General features: G+C 38.6%; 1 protein-coding gene across 1 annotated transcript; it reads right to left on the bottom strand.

The window, feature by feature from the left end:
- Positions 1-61: 61 nt before the first annotated feature.
- LOC114301007 (peptidyl-prolyl cis-trans isomerase CYP21-4) lies at positions 62-16,343 on the bottom strand. Its single transcript, XM_082875300.1, has 12 exons — positions 15,985-16,343; positions 14,211-14,381; positions 13,144-13,321; positions 12,701-12,740; positions 12,336-12,386; positions 11,874-11,959; positions 11,196-11,333; positions 11,025-11,100; positions 1,381-1,461; positions 514-720; positions 351-431; positions 62-255 (listed from the first exon to the last, which is right to left on the bottom strand). Exons 3-10 carry the CDS (start codon positions 13,293-13,295, stop codon positions 634-636), a joined length of 711 nt encoding a protein of 236 aa, XP_082731426.1. The 5' UTR covers positions 13,296-13,321; positions 14,211-14,381; positions 15,985-16,343; the 3' UTR covers positions 62-255; positions 351-431; positions 514-633.
- Positions 16,344-20,836: the final 4,493 nt, after the last annotated feature.

Genomic DNA, 20,836 nt, shown 5'->3' with positions numbered 1-20,836 from the left:
TATTCAGAATCTGTTCAAAATCTGAAATTAACCTCTTCAGAACCTGTTCAAAACCTGTTCAAAACCAAATATAATCTGTTCCGAATCTGTTCAAAACCTATTTAGAATCAAATATAACCTGTTCCGACTCTGTTCAAAACCTATTCGTCATTCCTGATTCACTGAAGATGAGCTTCCAATTTTGTCCACCATTTGCAATGCGCTCTCTTGTGTCCCATCCATACACGGAAAATAATAGGATTGACCTTGCGGCACCTAAAAATACCATAATAACAAAATATCATTAATAAGTTCAAACATAATGTAATGAACACCATACAAAAAATTGTACTGGACCATGAAACACATACTCGCTCGTACGTATTGTCTTCCATCCCATTCGTACAATCGAAATTCAACTTATGAGGTTCACATTGACCCATCTTACGACCCTATAGTAACACACATTGGTGAAAAAGTTTGACAAAAATAAATTCAAGTCTTTTACATACAAGCAGAAAATGAAATTTATACCTGGACTAAAAATTTATACTTTCCATAAACCTCTTGCTTGCTTGGTGATTATCAGCACGTTGGCATCTAAGATGGGGAAACCATGCCATTGAAAGAAGCTTTAAACTGATAAAACCTCCTTCAAACCTTCTCTTTCAGAGTCACATTGATGATTCCTATTGGAGATTTAGGTCGATAATGTTCATCCGTATCCACCCCTTCAATTTCCTGGTAAGCACATTGCAGGACATGCGTTCAAACATCAATAAAGAATATGATTTAATGACTTGAAAACTAAAAGCATGGCATATTTTTCCCCCATTAACTTAACATGATCCAACTGGCTTGACATAGTGCCATTTGACTATATTAACGACGAATGCAAGCATCTTTTTTTTTTTTTTTTTGTGGCCCAATGTAATGGGCTAAGACGATTGGGGAGCCACCACCACACCACCAAAAAAAACTTTACTAGTTTATCGAGATAACAATCTCAACTTAATATATAAAAGATTTATATAACAACAAATGTGCTATAGCCTCCTTTTTTTTAGATCAGATACAGTCATTAGAGTACTACAAGCAGCTGCCTTGTGTTGAATCATCATGAATCCATGTCAATTTATCAGCATAAAAGGAGATGGTCCTATTACATTGTCTCAAGAATTTGGTAGTCTCAATCCTATGATACAATCATTCATTGCCAAAACAAATAAAAATTCCCATCATATTCTTCATGAAAAAGTTTGAGAATAAATATGATTATGGTTCATATGTCCAGAAAGAATAGACTCTCAATTGCTCCTAGCATGCAACAACTTTAAGTAAAACATCCACATGCTCATAGTTCACAAAAATCAGAGAGAAATAGAGCAAAAGGCTTATAACCTGAACAACATCCTCTCTCTTAATGACCCGCCCAAACACAATCAGCTTCTCATTTAGATCAGGGATTGGTGCTGTAACGTCCTCAAAAATAACCCATTAAATATCATTGACATGCATTAATTAAAGAAGACAATTTACTAATTCATTCATCAGAGTATTACTAAATAAAGCATTATATGTAACATTGAATAAAATGCCCTACAGGCTTACATCTTTCCAAGCCAACACTTGGATACAAAAATATGAGTTCTAACTCAATACAAGAAAAGCCCTAGGCTTGAATGTTTACATGTACTAACAACCAAAAACAAACAACTAAAAAAAATAGTCTTCAGAATCCAAGTCCTTCAAAGCTAAGTCCTTGGAGGTAGCTTATCACCTGAACCTGAAAATGATGTTCCCATAAAGGGTGAGCCACAGCCCAGCAGAAATATACTAAACCACATATAAGAAATGAATAAAGCAATAGTATTTGACAGATGGTTAACCAAGATAATCAACCACTTCATTTTTACAGTCTCATGACACTATTGTCTAAAATACAATTTACTTTCCAATTTTATCAACATGGCTCAGAACCTGGCCAAACTTACAACAGTGAATTACATATACCATATTCACATCCTTCCAATATCAACAAACAAATGAGACTCAAGCTCAATTCACAACACTTCATACTTCCAGATTGATACACATTTTAGTGCTGTATCAATAAAAACACTTCTATATAATAAGCACACATAAAAGTGATGCTAATGGAGTCCATCCCCTATCTCCTCCCAAACAAAATCCGGTTTAGAGGTCCATCCCCTATCTTCCCCTAAACCGTGGAGTACATCCCCTATCTCCTCCCACACAAAACAATATAAATGCAAATGCACATGCAATGCTCAATCAATACACGTATTTTCTGTATCAGTGCAATATTCAAAATTAACGACTTAACCAATGTGATTAGTTTCAGTTATTCCTAATCCACATGCAATGTCTACAACAATCACAACTATCCTCCACCGATAGCCCAAAACAGTTATTTCTAAACAGGAAATAAATGTATCAACTAACATAATTCCAACATTTTCATAGGTGAGTGATTAAACTAACCAACTACACCATTTACTCAATAATTTCCCCAATACCATGAATTTAGCCATATTTCCCCAAATCCCTTAAATTAATTATACAAATTAATTCAATATTACAACCAGGGTTTTCCCAAAAATTACCAAAGTAAACCCAACATATCAACATACCAAAACTTAGAGCAAAACCTATAAAATGGAGTAGGAAATCCCTACCTCGAAGAGAACAACCCAAATGAAGAAGACAGAGATGATACCCCAAATACCAAAGTGCTCCAAATCACCAACTATTCAGATTAAATGGAAGCCCTCAACTCACTCTATCTTTTTAATGAAGGATCTAGGGTAGAAACACTCCTTAAATGGATCAAATCTAAGAGAGAAGGTGAGTAGAGAGAAAGAGGAGTTGGACCTAGGGTTTGGAATCAAAATAAGATGAAAAAGACTGATCAAATCCCGCTGCTGTGTATATAAACTGGACAGGCTCGCTCGAGCGAAGACTTGGTCGCTCGAGCGACCAGACACAGAGAAACCACGCTCGAGCCAAGGAAACCTTGCTCGAGCCAACAACCCAAAAGCTCGCTCGAGCGAAAGAAAGCTCGATCGAGCGAAGAACTCAAACCCTCAGGTCTGTAACCAGACACACGCTCGAGCGAAGGAACTATTGCTCGAGCGAAGAACAAACTAACTCGCTCGAGCGAATAAAAGCTCGCTCGAGCCAAGAATGCAAAGCTTCAGGTTCAACCCAAACGCAAACTCTCGCTCGAGCTACCAAACCCCGGCTCGAGCGAAGAACCAAAATAACATCTCGCTCGAGCGACAAACTCCTCGCTCGAGCGAACAACCAAAAACCCGGACAGCAAGACTTGGTTTCTAAACCCAACCAACCTGAAACAAACCTGCCCAACACAACCCATAATTCCAAATGAGAGAATAAAGGACAACAACAACAATATACAATGACAAAATCTACGGAACCTAAGTCCGGATACAATAATCAGATGGGAAAAGACCGGGGTCGCTATAACCTCCCCCCCTTCAAAGAATTTCGTCCCCGAAATTAAGCTTAAGTTTTTGAAAACAGATTTTTCTCAACTCCCAATGATATTATAAAACAATAATAGACAGCTTGACCCAATGCTGGTCACTTCATCTCTTTATCAAGAGGCATCTCATAACATATACAAAATAACATATATTTCAACCTGTATCAATATCATGCATTATTCCTTTCAATGTTAACAATTCTCATATCATATTAAATCGCATGATATATACAACACACTCAGCAATGTAATCAACATATGCAATGCTATACCAAACTTCTATAATGAAGTAAGTTTCAAGATACACCCATTTACCAAAACATACTCAACATTTTACAACTTAAGACTTATGTAAAGCTCTTAAGTTCAACAACATTACAAATCTAAATACAGGATTACAAATGAATAAACATGTCCGGGTATTTTTCACGGACTTCCAATTCACGCTCCCAAGTGGCTTCCTCCACTCCATGATGTTTCCACAAAACTTTTACCAAAGGGATGGTCTTGCCTCGCAAAACTTGATCCCGCCTATCCAATACCCGAACCGGTCTCTCCTCATACGAGACATCCTCATCAACCACTAAATCGGTCCAATCCAACACATGTGATGGATCCGGCTCGTACTTCCGAAGCATACTCACATGAAACACGTCATGTACTCCGGACAACTGCGGCGGCAAAGCTAAACAATAAGCAGCCTCGCCAATCCTCTCAAGGATCTCAAACGGACCAATGAACCGAGGGGACAACTTCCCGCTCTTCCCAAACCTCATCAAACCCCGTCTAGGTGATATCTTTAGAAAAACATGATCGCCCACCTCAAACACCAAAGGTCTCCTCCTACGGTCGGCATAAGATTTCTGACGACTCTGTGCTGTAACAAGCCTCTTACGGATAAGCTCAACTTTCTCCGTCGTTTCCCTCACCAATTCCGGACCCAACAGAGGTGCATCCCCCACCTCGGCCCAACAAACAGGAGACCTACACGGTCGGCCATACAAGGCCTCAAATGGTGCCATACCGATACTAGACTGGAAACTGTTGTTGTAGGCAAACTCTACCAACGGCAAGTGCCTCTCCCACGACCCACTAAAGTCTAGAACACAACCCCGAAGCATATCCTCAAGGATCTGAATAGTACGCTCGGACTGCCCATCAGTCTGAGGATGATAAGCCGTGCTAAAGGTCAACTTAGTGCCTAAGGCACTCTGCAAACTCTGCCACAACCTGGCAGTAAAACGAGGATCTCTATCTGAGACGATCGTCACTGGAACCCCATGCAATCTCACTATGTCCCGAATATACAAGTCAGCAAGATGATCTACCGAATCTCTCACGCGCATAGGAATAAAGTGCGCCGACTTAGTCAACCGGTCTACAACCACCCAAATAGCATCACTACCCCGCTGAGTCCTCGGAAGACCCACAACGAAGTCCATAGTGACGTGCTCCCACTTCCACTCAGCAATAGGCAAAGGTTGCAACAAACCCGCTGGCCTCTGATGTTCAGCCTTCACTTGCTGACAAGTAAGGCACTTAGATACAAAAACTGCCACATCTCTCTTCATACCCCGCCACCAAAACTGACGACCCAAATCCCGGTACATCTTAGTGCCTCCCGGATGCACCGCAAGGCGTGAATGATGAAACTCTCGGAGTACCTCCTCTCGGCAAGACTCCGGCACAAACGGACGGTCTCGGTATCTCACACTCAAGTCGGAATACACCGTCAAACCCTTCTCAACTTTCCCACCGGAAATCTTCTCACGGAGAGATTCTACCTCAAGGTCACCTCTCTGAGCCTCTAACACTCGTGTCACAAGTGTAGGCCGTGCAACAACAGAAAACAAGGCCGCAGCCTCAACGGATTCGCCCAAAAGTAAATCAAACTCCCCAAGTGCCCCCAACATCTCCCATTCTCGAATAGCTATACTAGCTATGACACCAACAGGTTTCCTGCTAAGGGCATCGGCCACCACATTGGCTTTTCCTGGATGATAATGCAACTCAAAATCATAATCCTCTATAAATTCCATCCACCGCCTCTGCCTCAAGTTCAAGTCTTTCTGTGTAAACAAATATTTCAGACTCTTATGATCCGAGAATACCTCAAATCTCTCACCATAAAGATAATGCCTCCAAATCTTCAAGGCAAATATCACAGCTGCTAACTCTAAATCATGTGTAGGGTAATTTTGCTCGTGAATTTTCAACTGACGTGAACCATAGGCAACTACTTTCCCTTCTTGCATTAATACACAACCCAGACCCTCTCGTGAGGCGTCACAATAGACTGCATAACCCAACCCTCTCTCTGGAATAATCAACACTGGAGCGGTAGTCAGTCTAACTTTCAACTCCTGAAACGACTTTTCACAAGTCTCACTCCATACAAATTTGACTCCTTTCCGAGTCAATCTAGTCAACGGTGATGCTAACCTGGAGAAATCTTTCACAAATCGACGGTAATACCCAGCTAATCCCAGAAAACTGCGAATCTCAAACACACTCTTAGGCTGTGCCCAATCCTGCACTGCCTCTACCTTGGATGTATCAACAGACACTCCTTCCCCGGATACCACATGGCCTAAGAATTTGACTTCTCTCAGCCAGAACTCACACTTCCCAAACTTGGCATACAGCCTATGGGCTCTAAATAACTCAAGCACCACCCTCAAGTGTGCCTCGTGCTCCTCCTCAGAAGGCGAATAGATAAGGATGTCGTCCACAAAAACGACTACAAAACGATCCAAAAATTCCCAGAATATCCGGTTCATCAAATCCATAAAAACTGCCGGTGCATTAGTGAGCCCAAATGGCATCACCAGAAACTCATAGTGGCCATACCGCGTACGGAATGCCGTTTTCGGAATATCCTCCTCCCTGACCCTTAACTGATGATAGCCTGATCTCAAGTCTATCTTTGAGAAACAACGGGAACCCTTCAACTGGTCAAACAGATCATCTATACGAGGCATCGGATACTTATTCTTAACCGTAGCCCGATTCAATTTTCGGTAATCTATACACAGTCTCAAAGCACCACCTTTCTTTTTAACGAAGAGGGCTGGTGCTCCCCACGGTGAAACACTAGGACGTATAAAACCCTTGTCTAGCAACTCCTGGAGCTGAGTCTTCAACTCAACTAACTCGGCTGGGGCGAAACGATAGGGTGACATAGAAATCGGCGTCGTGCCAGGTACTAGGTCAATAGAAAACTCAATCTCCCGATGCGGTGGCAAACCAGCAAGATCCTCGGGAAAGACATCCGAGTACTCACAAACCACCCTTGGTAACACAATCTGAGTCTCATCACCCTCACTAATCGAAAGGTTAGCAAGTAGACCACTAAGTTCACTCCGACCTCGCGGAACATACCCCGGTGGCAACACATCACCAACCCGGTCCCCCAGAAAATGAAAATACTCTCCGCTCACGGTACAACAAGTGACCCTCTGGCGGTAGCAATCAATAACTGCCCGGTATGACGATAACCAGTCCATACCCAAAATAACATCGAAACCCCTCATAGGCATAACTACAAAGGAAAATGGGATTCTATGATAATCAACCTCTATATCACAACCCCTAACACCTTGTTTCAAAATCAATTCACCCCCAAGAGGTGACACTACACATATAGGAGATGCTAACTGTGCTAACTCCAATTCCAAAACAGATGCAAATGCAGCAGACACAAAGGAATGAGATGCACCCGTATCAATCAAAACATTAGCAACCGAGTTGCAAAACAAGAAGGTACCTCTCACAACTGATGGAGTCGGTACAAGGTCCTGCGTGGTAACAGCGTACACGCGCCCAGACGACCTCTGATCAACCTGCTCACCCCTAGGAGCATAAGATTGCTGCACTGTCTGGGACGATGAAGCCCCCTGATTAGCCTTCGAGGCCTGACCCGACTGAGCTGGCTGCTGACCCTGAATTGGCCTCAAACCAGATGCACTAGGTGTGCCACCCAACTGTGGGCAATACCTCTTCATATGCCCTGGCTGACCACACTGATAACACGAGAGTGGTTGACCTCTACTCTGACTCTGGCTCTGTGATCGAGCCGAAGAAGATGCTGCTCTCTGAACTCCTCCCCTCTGAGGACAAACTGGAGACTTGTGGCCCAGCTGGCCACACTTGAAACAGGTAATGTCTCCCTGACTGCCTTTTCCCGAACTAGCACTCGGTACAGGAAAAGTCGATCTAGCAAAGCTACCCTGAGACTGCTGGGGATTAAAACCCTTCTGTCTCCTACCATCATTCTGACTATCCTGACTCCTCTTGGAGCCCTTCTGTCCTTCCTCCTCTTCCTGCATCATAATCTCCATATGGGCTGCAGCATCAACCATACGCCCATAATCCCGAATCATAGTTCCCCCTACTCTCAGCTTGAGGCCACGCCTCAACTTTTTCTCAAACTCAATACAACGGCGTTCCTCAGACGCCACCAATTCAGGTGCAAACCTGGACAAACTGGTAAATGCAGCCTCAAACTCGGCCACTGAAGAACTCGCCTGCTTAAGCTGACAAAACTGGTCTCGTAGCTTCTCCCTAACTGCTGGAGATAAGTACTTCTCCTGGAAAGCATTCACAAAAGCCTCCCACGTACCTCCTATACGCCCCTTAGTAAACTTCCACCACTGACCCGCATCCCCCTTCAACTGGAAAGATGCCAAGGTCACTTTCAACCCCTCGTCTTCGATGCCAAGCATCTCAAACGTCTTCGTTGTCTGTTCGAGCCATTCATCTGCCTTAAGCGGCTCTTTAGGATCACCCACAAATTCATCCGGATTAGACCGGAAGAACTCCCTCTTCAGAAAGGAAGGTCCTGCATCTGCAACAACAACCTGAGCTTGATTCTCAGCTCTGAGAATACCTACTGACTCCCTGAATGCCCCTGCTATCTCTCGGGCTAGAGCGCCCATAGCCTGCTGGCCTACTGGCTCGGCCACATTGGCCTGGCCAATTCCCTCTTGAACAGCCGGAATTTCTCCTGGCACAGGCACCTCCTGCCTGCCCGTCCTACCACGCCTACCGCGTCCTCGTCCTCGTCCTGACATCCTAATAAAGGAAACAAAGACATTAGCACATTAATAAATGTGCCGAAGCTAAACACTCGCATCCTAATGCAATGGACAACAATAATTCATTCCACGTAAGCACATAATCACATAAGCACCTACGAATTTCATTCCCGGATAATGATAGTCCCAATGCGTTACTATAGTTCCGATTGGAAGCAGCAGTGATCAAGTGCCTTTCCAACAAGACTACTAGAAACTCAAGGGTCCAATCAACATCCTAGAACTACATTCCATACCCACATAATCACATAAACATGTTATCACATAAGCATATAACATTACACTAAGTCTCTATCAAACGAGACGAACCCAATGTGATACTAATCACTTCCCACGTACCCAAAGTATTCAAACCCGGTACGCTCTGATACCAAGTTGTAACGTCCTCAAAAATAACCCATTAAATATCATTGACATGCATTAATTAAAGAAGACAATTTACTAATTCATTCATCAGAGTATTACTAAATAAAGCATTATATGTAACATTGAATAAAATGCCCTACAGGCTTACATCTTTCCAAGCCAACACTTGGATACAAAAATATGAGTTCTAACTCAATACAAGAAAAGCCCTAGGCTTGAATGTTTACATGTACTAACAACCAAAAACAAACAACTAAAAAAAATAGTCTTCAGAATCCAAGTCCTTCAAAGCTAAGTCCTTGGAGGTAGCTTATCACCTGAACCTGAAAATGATGTTCCCATAAAGGGTGAGCCACAGCCCAGCAGAAATATACTAAACCACATATAAGAAATGAATAAAGCAATAGTATTTGACAGATGGTTAACCAAGATAATCAACCACTTCATTTTTACAGTCTCATGACACTATTGTCTAAAATACAATTTACTTTCCAATTTTATCAACATGGCTCAGAACCTGGCCAAACTTACAACAGTGAATTACATATACCATATTCACATCCTTCCAATATCAACAAACAAATGAGACTCAAGCTCAATTCACAACACTTCATACTTCCAGATTGATACACATTTTAGTGCTGTATCAATAAAAACACTTCTATATAATAAGCACACATAAAAGTGATGCTAATGGAGTCCATCCCCTATCTCCTCCCAAACAAAATCCGGTTTAGAGGTCCATCCCCTATCTTCCCCTAAACCGTGGAGTACATCCCCTATCTCCTCCCACACAAAACAATATAAATGCAAATGCACATGCAATGCTCAATCAATACACGTATTTTCTGTATCAGTGCAATATTCAAAATTAACGACTTAACCAATGTGATTAGTTTCAGTTATTCCTAATCCACATGCAATGTCTACAACAATCACAACTATCCTCCACCGATAGCCCAAAACAGTTATTTCTAAACAGGAAATAAATGTATCAACTAACATAATTCCAACATTTTCATAGGTGAGTGATTAAACTAACCAACTACACCATTTACTCAATAATTTCCCCAATACCATGAATTTAGCCATATTTCCCCAAATCCCTTAAATTAATTATACAAATTAATTCAATATTACAACCAGGGTTTTCCCAAAAATTACCAAAGTAAACCCAACATATCAACATACCAAAACTTAGAGCAAAACCTATAAAATGGAGTAGGAAATCCCTACCTCGAAGAGAACAACCCAAATGAAGAAGACAGAGATGATACCCCAAATACCAAAGTGCTCCAAATCACCAACTATTCAGATTAAATGGAAGCCCTCAACTCACTCTATCTTTTTAATGAAGGATCTAGGGTAGAAACACTCCTTAAATGGATCAAATCTAAGAGAGAAGGTGAGTAGAGAGAAAGAGGAGTCGGACCTAGGGTTTGGAATCAAAATAAGATGAAAAAGACTGATCAAATCCCGCTGCTGTGTATATAAACTGGACAGGCTCGCTCGAGCGAAGACTTGGTCGCTCGAGCGACCAGACACAGAGAAACCACGCTCGAGCCAAGGAAACCTTGCTCGAGCCAACAACCCAAAAGCTCGCTCGAGCGAAAGAAAGCTCGATCGAGCGAAGAACTCAAACCCTCAGGTCTGTAACCAGACACACGCTCGAGCGAAGGAACTATTGCTCGAGCGAAGAACAAACTAACTCGCTCGAGCGAATAAAAGCTCGCTCGAGCCAAGAATGCAAAGCTTCAGGTTCAACCCAAACGCAAACTCTCGCTCGAGCTACCAAACCCCGGCTCGAGCGAAGAACCAAAATAACATCTCGCTCGAGCGACAAACTCCTCGCTCGAGCGAACAACCAAAAACCCGGACAGCAAGACTTGGTTTCTAAACCCAACCAACCTGAAACAAACCTGCCCAACACAACCCATAATTCCAAATGAGAGAATAAAGGACAACAACAACAATATACAATGACAAAATCTACGGAACCTAAGTCCGGATACAATAATCAGATGGGAAAAGACCGGGGTCGCTATAGGTGCAGCTGTAATAAAAAGCTCGAATCCCTCTTTGTCATGTTTAGCCTTTGTAGTACCAAGCATAAACGCCTCATGCTTCATGCTGGATGAAAATCACAAATTCAGTAACCAGGATAGAATAAGAAACTACAGAGGTAAAAAGGGAACTCCACAGGTTGGGTCAACAGGAGGGCAAACCTTGTTTCAAGTTGGTTGTTATGCTTTACTTTCAAAGTCCAATCATCTGTAGCTCCAGGTATATCAGAATTACCTCCTTGAATCACAAAGTTCTTTATTACATGGTGAAAAGGCATCCCCTTGAAGTGCCCCCTCTGACTAAAAAATCGTTTCAATTTAAAACTTCAGTATATGTACAAAGTCAAAAATTATCCCCCCAGGTGGAAGGCTTGCGTGGAGACTGCCTACACCATTTTCAAGTGATGTATTACATAAAGATGATGCACTAAGCATATGCAATAATTGAACTACTTCTTTAGTGCAAAGATCAAATTGATGATATGTGTTTTGATTATACACTTGCAAGCATCAGATTGCCCAACCAAATTAAAGTTTCCATAGCTTTGCTTGACTGAAGGCAAAGCTTGAGGTTCAAGTAAAATGATAGATTCCAAAAAAAATATGTGATGAAATGTTGGAGAAGCATAAAGACCACAAAAACACTAAACCCTCTCATCTCACTGCTGTTAACGTGTCTAAAGAACCACTCAAGTGATTAACTATGTACAAGGAAGAAAGTGCAGTAAGCAAATAAGTAAATAAGGATTTGGGAAACAAACAAGGTCAGCCATGTGAACAATGAAAATAAGAATCCACAACAACGGATCGAAATATAATAGAGTTGAGTCCAGTACCCACCATAAGTCAATAAATGCATCAACCACCTCAGGAGAGCCTTCTTTGTATAACTCGATTGTTATTGACCCTTTTGAGGTATTTAAAATCTATTAAAACAGGAAAACAAAAAAATATACAAGTTTATCAATAGACAATAAACAATAAAATTTTGAGAAGACTCTCCAAAAGAACTGATACCCCCTGCATGTCCCAATAAAAAGAAAAAAGATAAATGGACATTATGCGAAAACAACAAACAGAGAAATGGAGAACTAAATGAAACTTTATTAACAAAACAGTAGCTCCCTGCCACATATTGGTATCTAAACTAAAGCCTGTAGCATCCTCTGAACTGACCAATAAGTGAAATGATTCCTCAGGAGCAGATTAAATCTAAAAGCAATACCTAATATAGTGGATCGACATTTAAAATAAGAACAAAATAAAAGCAATTTACAATGACTAGGATATAAAGAAACTCACAACATATCCGGGGACATCAGATTTCTTTCCATCTGCAAAAGCATCGTCACGCTGCAGCACACACAGAACCAAATACGAAGAGAAAGAATAAAGAAATAGTGATGGTCACTTGAAAGGAATTTGTTCAAACCTCAATAGCATTAACACTGTATAATAGACAAACACAAACACACACACACAAAGTAAGATAAACTTAATAAATCTTTAATTGTCATTATAAGTCGTCATTATGACTTAAAAGGCAAAGAGAGAAGAAGATATCAGCAATTTGTAAGTCTTTCTAATCAATAACCAACACTTATGCTCGCGAAAGGTACAACAACAACAACAATACACAGGTAACAACATTATCCAGAAAAGAGTACCTCAATAACTGATAACCGATGCTCTGTTTGAATTATTGACCTAAACACAAGTTAGCAGATAAAAGTTAAAAGCCATATAAAGCCCTCTTTGGTCTATAAAATAATGATTATTTCAAGTGGTTCTATTTTGTTACTAAATAAATGCAGATACCACTGCAACAGACCTCCTGCAATATTTCAAAACACCAGGTCCAGGATTAAATTAAAATTCTTTTTATCACTTATTAAATACATGGGTTGTTGCTAAATTTAGAATTCAGAAATCATTCCAAGAAAACAGATATAGGTCTTTCACCAAACCCACAAGATTCAAAACATATGAATTAATAATCAAACTAAAAATTAAATTCGGTTAACAAGATACAAGGTGTCATGCTAGTCCCTCTGAATCCCAATTTATCAAAATAACAAGTATTTATTCATCAAAGAAGATTCCAACAAACCTCTGAATCCAATGTCTATAACTAGCAAACAGGAAAAACACCATCACAACTATAATTAAGCTGTATAAAATAACTGTAGTGGCACCGATACGACTTGGACCCTTCTTCTTCTTGCTTTGTTGTAGCAGAGCTTGAGGTTTAATCCTTGCCATGATGTATAAGCCTCAACTCCCAAGGACTACAAAATTCCAGGATCCAGCACTCAGTTCCAAATCTATATAACCAAACACCATTTAAAGGAACTCCATAACATATAAATCAAACAGCCAGGTTTTGGATCCAATCTGAACTTTCATAGAACTTCATTGGTATCTTTGAATAAGAAACAAACACAATAGCCAGAATTCAAGAGGGTCCAAAGTTAGAGATACACAGATAAGTGAGAAAAATAAAAACTTCAGATTTTTTTTTGAAGTTTGATCTACAACCTCACACTAACAATCGATTAGACAGCTATGAAGTAACAAAAAATTACATAGAAAAGTAAATATTCATTCTTTACAATTACGGTTTTGAAATCAAAGCCCCAATGGCACATTTAGATGAAGCTTAGAGTTAGCAACAAACCTGAACTACGGAAAAGAGTTCTTGGAAAAATTCGATTCGACTGGAAGGGAAGGGAAAAGACGATGACTAGGTCTTTGGTCATAAACCCATGGTGGAGACGTCCAGAGAGTGAGAGCTTGTGAAGAAGATGTCGACATGGCTGAAGCTCGGATCGCCGACGAGGCTGGTGATCCTTGGAAGCTTCGGCTATGGCGGAAGAGAAGAGGGAAGAGAAGAGGGAGGAGAAGAGCCAACAAGAGGGCCAAACACGACTGATTCAATTTTGTTTCCCCTTCTAACCGGCTACACCGGTTGCCTATTTGAGAGTTAAATTATTTAAGTAATTTAGTTATGACTTGATTATGAGATAGTATGGTATAAATAAATAACTGAATATAACTAAGTTATGAGTCAATATGATAGTGGTTATGATTAATATGGTATTGGTTATGACATAAAATCATATAAGTTCATAACTAAATGTATGGTACATCTGTTTTTAAGCAAAAACTCTACTCTACCTGCATCACTGATCTTCCTGATGGCCATATTCAGAGTGTCAGCAATGTAGATATTTCCTCTGTGATCTACAGTAATCCCTTTTGGGTGATTCATCCTAGCTTCTCTTGGCTTTCCATCCACAAGCCCCGAATACCCATCAGGTGATCCAGCAATCAACTTGGGCCGGCTATCTGCACACAGCGGTAGAGGAAGAAAGAAACTTTAGCCATGATGCATATCTGAATCGTGCTTCTTTGTATGAACTTAAAAAGGAAAAAGAAGAGAGGATTCAAAGATATGTATCACAGCTGGTAGTTCATGTTCCTTTTTTCAATTTCAATGATACATATTCTCTTTTTTTTTTCTTTTTTTCTTTTTTTGATAAGTAATTTCAATGATACGTATTCTTACTTGTTCTACCTTATGATTTGTTCTTACCAAGAGATTCTAATTAACAAAAATTGGAAACAAATAAAATAGACTAAAAAGCCTTCAGGGTTGGAAAGGAAAAAGAAGTGGGAATTGAATCTAAAGAAGACTAAACAAGTTCAGGTGGTCACTGGAAATATTGGTCTCAAAATAAAATTAAAAAAAAAAAAAAAAAAAAGACGGAACCCCATATAAAGATGGCAATGAATTTGCATAAACGAAATTTAGAAGACCGAGTTAGTAAAAAAGTGGAGTCTTCTGCTAAACAAAAGTAAATTGCACAGTTTTTTTGGAATTCCTTGTGGGCTTGCCAAATCTGAGATTAAAAAAACACAAAAATTATATATAAAAGAAGACACGGACAGTGACAGGTTCAAATAAATTCTTTTCTTAGTGAATGACTACAATTGACTGTTTGGAAATAATTTTAGTAAAGATATCAACACCACAACTTAAAAGAAAATGGATTTAATCTGCAACAAAAAATCTACATTGCAAGCCTTTAGCATAATAAACTTATGATGTGACAAAAGGGTTGAGATTTTGCAAATGTTAATACTTTGGCAGTACAGACCCAGAATCTTCTTAGACACGGGTTACTTAAAAAATCAAGAGTATGGAACTATGGATATATTCAATGAATGTTTTTTATATAATTTTCAATTTTATCATCTGATCAAAAATGAATATAAAGAAGAATAAAGAAGAAATTTGGTCAGTCATTGGAGAAACTTGGCCTCAGACGTAAAGTGCAAGTTCACAAATTTCAAAAAATATAGAATTGATTCTACAAAACAGAGTGAAAAGGTCTAGTGTATTCTTATACAAGTTATGCATTATTTGGTTTACTGGATTGATATGGAAATGAAATGGAGTTATCATTCCTTAAGTTTCTCTGTGGAATGATAATTCTTTTACAATAATGAATTGTAATTTTATTTACAATATAATTTTAATTATTTTTTATTCAACCAAACATATAAATGAATATTTTAATGAAATAATTTCATTCCAATGAACCACTCATTCCTTAAAAGATATTAAGAATTCCCAGAAATGCACAGTTCAAAGAATAAAATGAGTGGGTTCATTCAGAACATTGCTGACTTTTATTCGTAAAACTTCACATACCTAATACTCATTTTGCAAATTTCATTGGGTTCACATGAACCCTCTTTGTTGACATGCCGTCGTCCCTGCTTGCCCATATAGATTTTCATACTTACTTTGAGGAAGAAATGGTGATTCAAATTCCCATCAAAATTAATTTCTTACTATTAATTTCCAAGAGATATTTCCAAGAAATGGTTAGGGTTTTCAAATCAAAAGCCCTAATGTAAATGAAGTTTAGAGTTAGAAACAAACCTGAGCTATAGAAAATATCTCTTGGAAATATTCGATTAGAATGGAAGAAACTCTGGTTCTTGATGTCAAGACAGTGAGAGGTTATGAAGAAAGATGTCTACACCGAGAGAATGGTGGCCCCGACGCCGACGGGGCTGGTGGTCTTCGGCAATGGCTGAAGCTTCGGCTATGGTGGAAGAGGGGAGGGAGGAGAAGAGAAGAGCAACAGCACGAGCCAGAGAGGGAGACCAACTGACTTGCGACTGTTGGACTACTCTGATCTTTTGCTCTGTTTGGTAACCGGTTACACAGGTTGCCTAATTTGAGAGTCAAATTATTTAAATATCTTAGTTATGACTTGGTTATGAAGTAATATGGTATAAGTAAATAATTGAACATAACTAAGTTATGACTTAATATGATAGTAATTATGACTAATATGGTATTGATTATGATGTAAAATCATATAAGTTCATAACTAAATGTATGGTACATCTAAATGTACCATAGCATCACCCCAGTATCAATTATAAACTACATATAGCAATATTCTTACCCTTTTAACTCTTATTGTGAATGGGCCAGTGATGAAACATTCCCTTTATGCACGAATTTATAGTGTTGACAACAAATTAACAGGAAAATATTATGGGTATTATACATTGCCCAGTGGAACAAGAAATGTCATATGCTCAAACAGCAAAATGAGATGCCACTCCTCACTTCAAAGAATCCTACGAGCATTTCCGTACACTACAAAGTGCTTTTGGAATCAGAAACAGCACCAAAATTACTTTTATTACAGTTTGTGTCGGAAGTTGCACTACAAGAAAAATCACCTTTGGCCAAAGGTCCATTTTTAGTCACCAAAAATCGCCTTTTTACCTTCCCCGACTAAATTTTTTAGTCGCCGATTTTGTCGCGAATAAACGGTCGCAGAAGGTTTTGGCGACTAAAAAGGTTTTAGTCGGCAAAAAGACAGGTCTTTAGCGACCAAAGTTTTGGTCGCCAATACTCAATTCCACTGTTTAAAATTATACATTTGGCGACCAATCTTTTAGTCGCCAATAGTTGATGGAACGCTGATCAAACTGTTTAGTCGCCAAAACAAATACTTTTGGTGACCAATAGTTTAGTCGCCAAAGGTTGTTCAGTGGAAAAAAAAAAAAGTTAACTTTTCTACCTTTTCTAAGATTCGAACCACCAACCTTTAGCAACACACTCCTTCCACTATACCACTACAACATCACATGAATATATATGCAATATATATTATTTATATACTATATTGACCCATATTAATATAAAACTATATATATAAATATAATTATTTTTATGCAATATAATTTATGTAAAAAATAAATTATTTACTAAAAAAAATTGAAGCCACTTTTGGCGACTAAATATTTAGTCGCCAATAATGTAATTTTGGGCTACTAAAATATTTTTTAGTAGCTAAATAAATAAGTTTCGGCAGAAAGTGGCATTTTTGGCGACTAAACCTGTTTTTAGTCGCCAAAAATGTCCCCTTTTGGCTACTAAACTGAACTTTAGTTGCCGATTGCCTGTTTTAGCTACTAAATTTTATTTAGTAGCCAAAAGGCTTCACTTTCAGCTACCAAACTGTTTTTAGTCGCCAAAACACGTAGAATCGCCAACCAAACTGTTTTTCAGTCGCCAAAACCTATATTTTGGCTACTAAATTATTTTAGTTGCCAAAAACCGTCATTTTTGGCTACTAAAAAACCTTTCGTCGCTAAAACCCATACATTTGGCGACTAAATCTGTTTTTAGTCGCCAATAACTATACATTTGGCTACTAAACTCTTTTAGTCGCCAAAAGTCTTCACTTTTGGCTACTAATTCCATTTTAGTCGCCAATTGTGCCACTTTCAGCGATGAAAATTTGGTTTTTAGTCGCCAAAACTGCTTTTCCTTGTAGTGTTGGGGCAATCCCACATCGCTTGTGGCGACAGAGATAGACCAACTTCACCTTATAAGCATACTGGCCCCTCAACCTATTATAATGCATTTTCTCTCGAGGAGGCACAAAGCAGTGAGGTTGACAGGGCTCCGTGCCCACCTCGCCAAAGCGGACAATATTGTGACAAGCACGTAAGCGCCAAGCACGCGCATTTGGTGCTAGAAGAAGGGCCCGTCTCTTCCCCTGCTGTTGCGGGCCCAATTCGCTAGGGGTTATGTTGGGACAATCCCACATCACCTAGGGAGACGAATCGACTTCACCTTGTAAGCATACTGGCCCCTCAACTTGTTACAACGCGTTTTCTCCCGAGGAGGAACAAAGTGCGTGTGCTTGGTGCCTGCGTGCCTACCACAATTCCGCTTTGGCGAGGTGGGCGCAGAGCTTCGTCGGCCTCACGGCTTTGTTCCTCCTCAGAGGAAAACGCGTTGTCACATGTTGAGGGGACAGTATGCTTATAAGGTGAAGTTCATCCGTCTCCCTAGGCAAGGGGCGGAGCCAAAGAAGGCCCAGGGGGTCACGTGCCCTCCCTCAATTTTGAAGTTTTTTTGTTTTTGTTTTGTGGTCTATACAAAATAAATTTTTTTTCTTAACATTTTCTTTGGCTAAGGATTTATTGTATTGTCCACAATAAGTAATTATTTGATACTTTGGGAGCACTTTTGTGTAGTAGTCTAAACCAATAGTGTAGTGGGAAATCTTATGTATTGAATATAATTAACTCATTATTTTCAGGTAGTTGACAAAGTACTTAGTGTGATTTGTGATTTTTCATGCTTTGAGCATCACATAGGCAACACCATATGATACTCAAAGATTATTTAATAATTTCTATTCGGACATATCATTTATAAGCAATATCATCTCTTTAATATTTTCTGTCAAATAAAAATTAAATAGATTTTATAATAATTTGTACCATAAATGATGTGTTTTTATTTTCTAAAATTAGGAATTTCGATTCATAATTTTTTGTGCTAAAATTACAAACTTATATCACTATCCCGCACCGAGCTATTATACACTATTATAGAATTTTGATTTGTTCCTATTAATAAGGATTTTTAATATCTTATGCTTAAATTTAGCTCATAAAATTATTATTATCTTAATGTTAATCATGATTTTATTAAATAAAAAATTGTAATTAATAAGTACTCCCTCTAAGTTAATTTCCTGACTCCGCTATTGTCCCCCGGCGACGTAGGATTGCCCTAACAAACCTGTGAAGCTTTTGATCAAGTGGTAGAATTACTACAACATATAAGAGTTTTAGAGACCAAACTTTTTCGTCTCTGAAAGTGATAATTTTGTTGCAAAAGACATTTAGGGACCAATTTCTATCGTCGTGAGGATAGTCGCTAAAAAATAGTCCAAAAAAGTCAAAAACAAGGCTTTTAGCGACAAAATTTTGAAAATGTTACTAATAAATAAACTTTAAGGACAAAATAATTTGGTCTCAAAATGGTTTAGTTTTTGAGACAAAAAATTTGGTCACAAAAAGATAATAATTCATCACTAATGTTCAATTTTCATTGCTAAAAATATAATAACAACATTTTTTGCAACAAAAATATTTGGTCCCTAAAAAATAATTTTGTCTCCAAATTTTAGTTTCTAAAACATTAATTTTTTGTAGTGAATCATATGTTCATGCACGGAGAAGAGAAACATATATAAGAACATCTTCATATGAAAGATATTGCTTCTTTCAATTCAGTACAGAATCAATTATAAACTACATATAGCACTATTCTTACCCTTCTAACTCTTACTGTGAATGGGCCAGTGATGAAACACTCCCTTTATGCACTAATTTATAGTGTTGATAACAAATTAACAGGAAAATATTATGGGTATTATACTTTGCTCAGTGGAAGGAGAAATGTCATATGCTCAAACAGCAAAATGAGATGCCACTCCTCACTTCAAAGAATCCTATGAGTATTTCCGTACACTACAAAGTGCTTTTGGAATCAGAAACAGCACCAAAATTACTTTTATTACAGTTTGTGTTAAAACAAAAGGGTCCCAGAAGATGGGCCAGTTCGCATAGCCTTCCTTCCTGGTGTACTTAGAAAGAAATGCCAACATTTGTGCCTTTGTAGCTCACTAACCTTTGCAGTAATGACTATGTACTTAGAAAAAATAATCAGAAAAGTGTTTAGAATTTGAAATGTATGGATAAAATTCATTTTGGGCAGCCCATTCACACGAAGTTTAAATTTACACTATAATTTTAAATTACAAAGCATTTTTATTAACGTGTGTGTGTGAAAGAGATATAAAGATTCCTTTATTTTTAGGTAAGAGTGGAATCATCTATACTATTGTATGAGGGCAACCTCTTTTAATTTGATTGGTTTGGCTTTCGTTATTTTTGCATATTTGCTTACTTCGGTTGTTTGGTTATCAATCTAAGATCACTTGGTTAGCACTCCAAGTTTTTGTATTTAGTATAGTCCCTAACAATCCTAAACCCTCGAGGATTCGATACCACTCCAAAGACAATGACCTTGGAACTCATATCCTCCACACTGGGTAAAAATTTCTATTGGAGTTTCAAGATCCATATTCTCTTCCGTACTCGCTTCTTGTGCCAATTTTTGTGGGTTTCCAAGTAAAAGAGCTTTGATGTATTGTATTACTATAAAATGGCCAATTATTATTGAAGAGTAAATGGTATAAAAACTTTTGTAAAAAAAAATTATTATCTTTGATTAATATTTGTTGTGAACTAAGAACCTATGTGAATCATTGGTTTAATGTAACGAAAAATTATATCTTCAGTCTACTATTTGTTCTGGCCATGATTCGTTTATGCACCTCATGCTAGGGTTTGAATATATGAATAAATAAATAAAGCGATAAATAGAAAATTACCATGATCTA

Source organism: Camellia sinensis, chromosome 6 (assembly GCF_055761805.1).
Source record: "Camellia sinensis isolate YWXY chromosome 6, ASM5576180v1, whole genome shotgun sequence".
Classification (NCBI taxonomy): domain Eukaryota; kingdom Viridiplantae; phylum Streptophyta; class Magnoliopsida; order Ericales; family Theaceae; genus Camellia; species Camellia sinensis.
The sequence above is the reverse complement of the archived record's forward strand: the minus strand, read 5'-3'. Positions and strand labels throughout refer to the sequence as shown.

Coding starts and splice junctions, on each gene's coding strand:
- LOC114301007 (XM_082875300.1), bottom strand. CDS start 13,295: ATGGCAAGGATTAAACCTCAAGCTCTGCTACAACAAAGCAAGAAGAAG. Junction 12,387..12,700: donor ATCGGTTATCAGTTATTGAG/GTACTCTTTTCT, acceptor TGTGTGCTGCAG/CGTGACGATGCTTTTGCAGA. Junction 11,101..11,195: donor AACAACCAACTTGAAACAAG/GTTTGCCCTCCT, acceptor ATTTTCATCCAG/CATGAAGCATGAGGCGTTTA.